This window comes from Sesamum indicum, linkage group LG5 (assembly GCF_000512975.1).
Source record: "Sesamum indicum cultivar Zhongzhi No. 13 linkage group LG5, S_indicum_v1.0, whole genome shotgun sequence".
Lineage (NCBI taxonomy): Eukaryota > Viridiplantae > Streptophyta > Magnoliopsida > Lamiales > Pedaliaceae > Sesamum > Sesamum indicum.
In genome coordinates this window covers 18,581,970-18,590,031 of record NC_026149.1, presented here as the reverse complement: position 1 = coordinate 18,590,031, position 8,062 = coordinate 18,581,970, and the positions used below count along the sequence as shown (strand labels likewise).

Sequence of the window (8,062 nt, the reverse complement as noted above, 5' to 3'; positions counted from 1 at the left end):
TTCGTGTGAAGTGCAAAATATAAGTAATAACATAAAAACGAGAGGAAGTTGAGAGAATAAGTGAAAATTTGAGAGTAAGGAGTGATGTCAACAAATGATTGTACATACTTCTATTCATACGTGCATACAAAGTACACTACAGAAGTTTGTTGTAGAGAGTCCTATGCCATTTGGAAGCTCTTTGAATCAGCTTACTAACCCAAAAATCCGTGCACGATTTGAACTTCAAAGGTACACCAGATTGACTAAGTCTTGCCAGATCTGTCTGAAAATAAAAAAAATTGGTTATCTGTAAATTACCAACTCGTTTACTAGGAGCCACCTAGATATATTTTAGGATGACGTGGTCTCATATGTTGGCGAGCTACATGACGTATTTGCTCAGTTGTATGATGATGTATCCGACTGAAACAGATTTGATTCTTTGGCCTACCAATTTAGTAAAGATAAATGGAGATAACCTTATGGATCAAACCTCCAAATTGATAGACCAGCTAGACTTGCACCAACTGGGCTAATGTACATTGTTTGTGGCCTTATAAAAGTGTTTAGGGGACATTATCAATAAGGAAGAAATAATTTATTTCCTACCTTAGACTAACCGATTGAATAGTGTATCCCACCCCTTAGGTGGGATTATGAGATACACTATTCCCTAAATATATGTTTGATAAGATCCGGTCTGATATTAATATCGAGTTTTAATAATATGAACCAAATATATGATTATACTTGATACTTAATCTTATCATGCTTAACCACACGAAGCAAATGAGCCCTAGAAGAATTTGAAATTTATTATATTTCACAAAATATAATTCAAAATGGGAGTTGAAATATATGAAAATCTTTTATAATATGAAAATCTATATTTGAATGGATAGATTTGAAGTCATGTACTTCAAATACCTTGTGGATTTATTTGAAAATTTTTAAATTCTGAAATCTTTCAATTTTAAATTTAAATTATGTTTTATTGAATATTGTTAGATTTTAAACTCTTCTAATATAAAAAAAAAAATTTAAATTCATTATTTCAACTTCTTCCCTCGTTTCCCAATCTATCAATCTAAACACATTATAAAGTTCAACAATTTTTTATTAATAATTTAAAATGTCTATTTTAAAATTCATGAATTCAGGCACTTTAAAATATATATATATATATATATATATATAACTTGTCAATTGAATTATAGTAATTAATTTTCTTAAAAATAAATCATACTCCTTTACATAATTAATTGTACCTACTTACAAATTCTCCCTAAATCAATGTATAACTAATATAGGTACCACTTTTATTCTAGATATTCTCCTATCTATTTAATTTTATTCCCAACAAGAACAGTACAAATTTAACCTTCATATTTCAAATAATATAACTTTTAGTATACCTAATCTAGATCAATGTTGAAATTTTCGACAACAGAATATTTTTCGTAATTTACCCATTTAGATGAAGAATTTAATTTTTCACCAAAGCTACAAAATTTTGGAAATATTAAGAATCAAATTTATAAACTTTTAATTTAATCTCTCTTCAAATTCTCACGTGCCGCTCGGACAGCCCCCAAGACCAGTTTTCTCATATTTCATTTCTTTTCTACTCTACTCCACCTTAATTAATTATCAACTCCGTTCCGAGGTTTTCGCCAGAATCAATCAGCAACTTCAGCCTTTTGTTCTGTCCCGAATCTTGTTTAGACGTGCAGTTAAAATGAAGTAAGGGCTGATAAATAAGGAAGATGAGTGTTTCTTTGACTGTGATGACCTTTAATCTTCTTGAAGATCAGCCAGAGGACAGCCCAAACTCATGGGAGAAGAGGAAGGATTTGTGTGTGACAGTCATCACCAGTTATTCTCCAATGATTCTTTGCACACAGCGGTGGGGGGGGGGGGGCAGTGATAGTATATGTAACTACTGTTTTGGATCTTGATTGTTGGTAATTTGTGCCTTTACTTGAAATGGATGATGTGGGCTGGCTTGGACTCAAAATTATAATGATGGGTTTTTTGGTTTGTTTCTTAAAGTTGTTACCTGGTTGCTGATTTGGTGTGTGTTGCTATGATTTGATGGATTTTTGTTCTTACTTTTGGCATTTGTTTTCTGGACATGGTTAGGGGTGAAGTCACAGTTGGACTATCTACAGCAATGTTTGCCAGGTATAGCTCTTGATTGTGTTTGTATATGATTATGACATTGTGAGGCAGAGAGTTGTAGAAACAACAACCTTCATTGAGGGTTATTAATGCATTCAATTCTGAAAGCAAAGTCTGTCTTAATTTGTTCGGATATAGTTGAATAGGCAACGTGCTGAGTTTTCATTCTACTGTTGTGGCTTAACGTTGCTAGCGTCAATCCTGATCTACATTATGTATAAAGGTGAAATTCTTGGCTTTTTGTAATAGCAACACCAAAACAAGGATGTCGGGTATTGGACATATATGACAATGATGACTAGGGGAAGAATCTCATGTTGATCATGTGACTCTACTCAGTTAAATGCTACTACGTTCTTGTAATGAGAAAAAACAACATGCCTGCTTTTACAAGGTAGCGTTATGGAGGATGCTTCGGTACCAAGATCGTGGGATCACTGAGTTTGGCAGGAGTAGTCTTTTCAGTGTGGATCGTGTTGAAGTTTCTAGCTTTACTTGATTTGCCTAAGAAACAGTTATGTCAGTGTAACAGAAGCCTCTCTTGTAACTCATAAAATTTGTGCCTTAGGATATCATAGCATGTTTTAACTAAAGGTAAGGATAAAGTTTTTCTCTTCAATCATATATTATGGGACTTAAATGTCTGCCATGATGTATATTGAAGAAGTTGCATACATGGGCTGATTCTTCTGTAATTTACTCGAGTCAAAATTGCTATGATTACATGGGATAAGGTACAGACCTTTTTTTCTGCTTGCCATCTCATTGTAATACATTGGTGAAAATCCTTCTTGATTACCGAATATATTATAATGACCTTTTCCTCTGGGTTTATGATGTTTACGGATTTATTCACTGTTTTTACCTGCACTTGCAAGCGAGCTTACTAGAACATGCCAAACTGCTTCATAGTATGTTGCCATCTGTTAGAAAAGCATATGAGATGAAAATTTCGCTTTCTATCTCTTACATTATGTTAAGATTTATTACAATAATAATATGGATTTTTAGGTCTCTCACATTATCTTACATCTTTGAGTTAAATCTCAAAATTGTTATTGGAGGCAAGATATATGAAGTAAAACCTTATAATATCAATAATAAGAAACTAACGAGGCAGAGGAGCTTCATCTCACAGTCATTCTGATACTTTAATGATAAAACTAATCTTTATGTTGTATATTTCTTGCATCTTTTAGATTTATTTCCTGTCCGTCTATCAGTGTGGGCTTAGGAAATTCAATAAGAAATTAAAATGGTAAACTTGAACTGATTTTCAAGAATTTATTCTTTGAAGTTATGTTTTTTCAGTTAGTAGATTTATTTACTTTTTTTTTTTTTTTCTCTTTTTGGAAAAAGAGTCTTAAAAACATGATCACCATATCTTAGAAGAATGAAATAGCAAAGGAATTGGTGAGACAGGTTTCACTGTTCAGAAATAGGCTACAAATGGCATGGAGCAAATGCAGGTAGTCTAACCTTTCTTTTAGAAGCAATTGGTTATCAATTCACATGGAGATGGTGGTTTGCATGAGTAGTGTAATGCAGGAAGAAGTAGCTTTTGTATATGCATGATGGAAGCTGTGATTGAGGATGGTTGTAGTCGATCGGAAAGGTCTATAGGAGGATTTTGGGAATGACCGGCAGCGTACTTTCGATTCATCTCAACTCAAGCAGCAAGTTTATGTATAGGAATAGGCTTATTATCGAACTATTCTGGTTATTCTGCAAAAGCGAGTACAGTAATTTCTTCCTCTTCGGCACCAAATGGTTTTGAGATGGACACTTGGAAGAAAAAATATTTTATTTCTCCGAGCTAGCTAAAACAGCAGCGCATTATTGTATTCTCTTGTACTAATTTTTGTTGGCTAAGGGCTCCAAAGTACTGCTTAAATTGGTTTACTTTCTTTGGAATAACTCGTTCACCATATTAAAGCTTTATATGATGTCCGAGTTATTTTTGTCAACCAAAAGGTTACGAACAATTCGGGATTTCGAGGAAAGGATCTGAAGATACTTCTGATCAGCACTGCACTATCTTTTATGACAAGGAAAAGGTAAATTGTTTAATACAGTTTGCTGTCTTTATCATCCGAATAGCTGGTAATGAACTATTTCAGTAATATTCAGTGCTTGATGTAGGTTGAGCTGATCGAAGGTGGTACCTTTTGGCTGTCAGAGTCCCCTTCAGTACCCGGAAGCATTTCATGGGGTTCGACAGAGCCATGTATCTCCACATGGGCTATATCCTTAAGCTCTTTCATACTGGTTTTTTATATTAAAGATTGCATATTCCTATTATTGCAAAGGAGAGAAAGAAGTGAGGATTTCTCTTTCCGATTTTGATAAATATTTAGACGAAGAAGCAAATCAAAGTGTTCTTTGCCTTGATTAATTGTGTACACATTCCAGCTCAAAGGTGTCGAGCCACCAGGTTTTTCGTTTCAGATTGTGAATACAAATATGGACGAGTTTAGCCCTCGTGCTCGTAGGCGCGGTGCTTTGCTCACATGGCAGCACATTGCTTCGTTACCTCCTAATTTGCCCGTTTTATATTGTGGGGGATTCAACACACAAAAGGAATCAACTACAGGGCGTTTTCTTCTTGGACGATCAAGGTACTAGTTTCAGTTTGCTATGTATTACCACAACTTTTTTTTAACTTGTTTGAGACTAAGTTGGAACTCCTAAGTCCTAACATACAAACCAGACAAGTAAGGTTAAGTTGGAACAACATGTTTTCTCTTGTTTCATGTAGTTAACAGCTAATGGTGAACAATTTATTTGAGCATGGCATCGCCATGCAATATCTTGCTTTCCTGAAAGCTTTCCGGTCAACCTTCATATTAGCCAAATTTGATAATGTTGGAAAATTAAAAGTGCCTTAGAAATGGATCTGGTGCACCTACACACATCAGAAATATACAGATCCACATATTCTAGATCAAGTTTGCCTACACAAGCCTCATCTTGATTGAATCACGTCATGCTTTCAGGCTTCATGTTCTATACGAATCACACACCCTGCTCAAATAGGAAAGAGAAGTAGAGAGGACCTTGAGGATAGGGTCTATCGTTTGGAGAGAAGATTTCCCTTTCTATGAGGAGAGGGACTCATTAATAAATCTTCATACAGAAGGAAGATGCCCACCCCGAGGAAAACATAATCCCACTTAAACATCGTTGAAATACGGATTGTGCACTAACTAGATAACAAGCATAATACACGTGCCATATGATTGATCACTTTTGACCAGACTCGGTCTTGGCTGGACTTTGTCATACAAAACCAATCCAACTTTTAATAGATAGGTTGTATTCTTTACTGGTAGTGGGCTGGGGAACACCGCTGACATCCTTTCCACTACTTCTGTTCCAGGGAACATGGCGTTGTCGGTGATATGAGGGATGCTTGGCCCAATGCACGTGTGAGGAAAAACGTCTCCTTGATTCGCACTTACCATGGATTCAAAGGTACATCCGTCTCGCCCGCAGCACCTTCTGATACTAAATGTCGTACTAACTGGACCTCATTGCATTCATATAACCTCATGTCACATTCATTATCTCCATTAGGTGATAAACAGGGGGCTCTCGAATTCTTGAAGTTGATCTTCCGTGCACTTTGCCTTTGCTGGGATCGCCAAACTCAGGATCTGCATGTCGACTGGATTCTCTTCAGAGGCCGATCGTTGATCCCCGTCTCATGTGAGGTGGTGAGCGACAATGTCGACGGGTATTATCCTTCGTCTCACTATCCGATATTTGCTGAATTCATGCTTCCTCGAACTCTGAGGTTGATCGAGACCCCTACTCAAGACTGAAAATTCCAGTTTTTGCACTTTTTCGGTTGCTGTGTATGCATTTTCTTGAAATCAAATTTCCTTGTTCTTGTCCGATATTTTGTTAATTTCTTGATCTTGAGGAGCTTGATTGCTCATCGTTCCCAGACATCTCAGGGAGTTGTGCACAGGATGTCGAGGATCTTAATGATCTGGTTCTAAGGCTATTGCAAATGGGAATTGGGATTCTTACATTTTTGAGACATTATCGTCAGTCTTTCTGCTCATGTTAGAAGATTTTTGCCCTTCTTTGTTTTGATTTCCAGTCTCAGTTTTTAATTTTTAATATCGAATATATTTGTTTTTATCTGTTTTCAATCAAAACATTTTTACTATTTTTAATTATTAATTGATATATATATATATACGTATACGTGAAAGAATATATATCTTTCGATCATTACTTTAATAAACCAATGATATAATCTAATAATAATACATTAATATGAGGCCATTAATAACAATAAAACAAAGGAAGATATAACTACTAATTAATTTTTATCTATACTAATATGAAAAAGAAAATGTGTCCTAAATTCACAAATAGCGGTTAATGACACATTTAGGCTAAAAATACATTTCAACCGATTAAATAACTAACTTATTCAATTTTTATATTAATTGATAAATTAGTTTATTTCATTTCTTTTTTTAATATAATATATTGATTTATATATTTTACTCTTATACTATTTTAAGCACAAAAAAATATTTATTATATGCATATTGAAACGGTGTGTCACAATAACCCGTTTAAATAAAAAAGAACATTGATTCAACACAAACTGATGAATTAAAAAACTACAGTGTTTGTTGATTACTCAGAACAATTTTCATTTTCGCCCGGAAAATAATGTAAAGAATAAAAATATTACCTTCCCATTTAGAAATTGATGATAGATAGAAATTAAAATAAAATCAAATAATTTGATAAAAGATCAAAACACCCACTAAAGCCAACCCTTGCTTGGAAAATTGGACAAACATTATAGGCTCAATTCTAATGTGGGCTGAGGTCCGCCGCATTCAGCCAACTTAAGTTGAAAATTTTACAAAATTCCATACATCTTACGTATACAAAACTCCACTTGCATGTCAATTATTTTGTACATTAAGGATTGATGCGTATTTAAGTCCAACAACGTCACAATATTTGAAAGAATTTTTACAAATTTAAGATTAAAAGAGAACTAATCTATAAAACAAGAATTTAACACTCGAATGCTTAAATCAGTATTTTATTTGACTAAATAAATAAATAAAGAACTCAAAATGTTATGAGAATAACCATTGCATATGATAATAAAGTAATAAAAGCAGTGTGGAGTGTAACAATACGTTGAAAGATAGCTGAAAATCGAGAGAGAATTGAGGAGTTTTGCGTGTGCAAGAGAAATAATTAATGGTAAATTCATTTTTCAATTTTGTCAATAATCCTTTATGTTTGAGGAAGAAGCTAAGTAGATATCCAGTAGAGCAGAACTATTTGAGGAATATAATTTTAGAGAAGATGGTTCTCCTACAAGCTTAGTGGTACATAAAGTAGTTGTGAGTATAAGTGGTACATAAAGTAGTTGTGAGTTAAAATATATTAACTTTATGGGTGACTAGCAATTTACCTCCCCTGTAATTTGTCCAATTACAAATACCTCCCTTTTGACATTATCTTTGCAGTTAAAAGCAGTTGACTAAAGTAAAATACACTTTTGCCCCTCAGTTAAATGGTCTTAAAAAAATAAAGAAGGTGAAATTACAAAATACGAAACTGCCCCCGTCAGTTCAACAATATTTTGGCGGACTCTTCACCTTCGAGTCATGGTCGATCATTCACCTTTCTATCACACAAAAGTCTCTCACAAAATGTTAGCCTTCATCTTTTTCCTCTCTTTCATAAAAAAACTTGACGTGTTTCACAGCCAAAAAATGTGATTGTTGAAGAGGACTGCACGATTGAGAAGACTCATCAGAGCCGTTGGATCAAAGGGTTCGATTAATTTTCGGGGGCAAATTGAAGAATCGAAGCAAAAGCGATATCGTTTTGAGGAAATTAGGACGGA

At 34.3% G+C, this 8,062-nt stretch overlaps 1 protein-coding gene across 1 annotated transcript; it reads left to right on the top strand.

The window, feature by feature from the left end:
• LOC105162931 lies at nucleotides 1,569-6,264 on the top strand. The gene is made up of 7 exons (XM_011081107.2): nucleotides 1,569-1,888; nucleotides 2,123-2,166; nucleotides 4,138-4,220; nucleotides 4,306-4,407; nucleotides 4,567-4,781; nucleotides 5,543-5,637; nucleotides 5,740-6,264. Exons 1-7 carry the CDS (start codon nucleotides 1,749-1,751, stop codon nucleotides 5,985-5,987), a joined length of 927 nt encoding a protein of 308 aa, XP_011079409.1. The 5' UTR covers nucleotides 1,569-1,748; the 3' UTR covers nucleotides 5,988-6,264.

Coding starts and splice junctions, on each gene's coding strand:
- LOC105162931 (XM_011081107.2), top strand. CDS start 1,749: ATGAGTGTTTCTTTGACTGTGATGACCTTTAATCTTCTTGAAGATCAG. Junction 1,889..2,122: donor ATGATTCTTTGCACACAGCG/GTGGGGGGGGGG, acceptor CTGGACATGGTT/AGGGGTGAAGTCACAGTTGG. Junction 4,782..5,542: donor TTTCTTCTTGGACGATCAAG/GTACTAGTTTCA, acceptor CTTCTGTTCCAG/GGAACATGGCGTTGTCGGTG.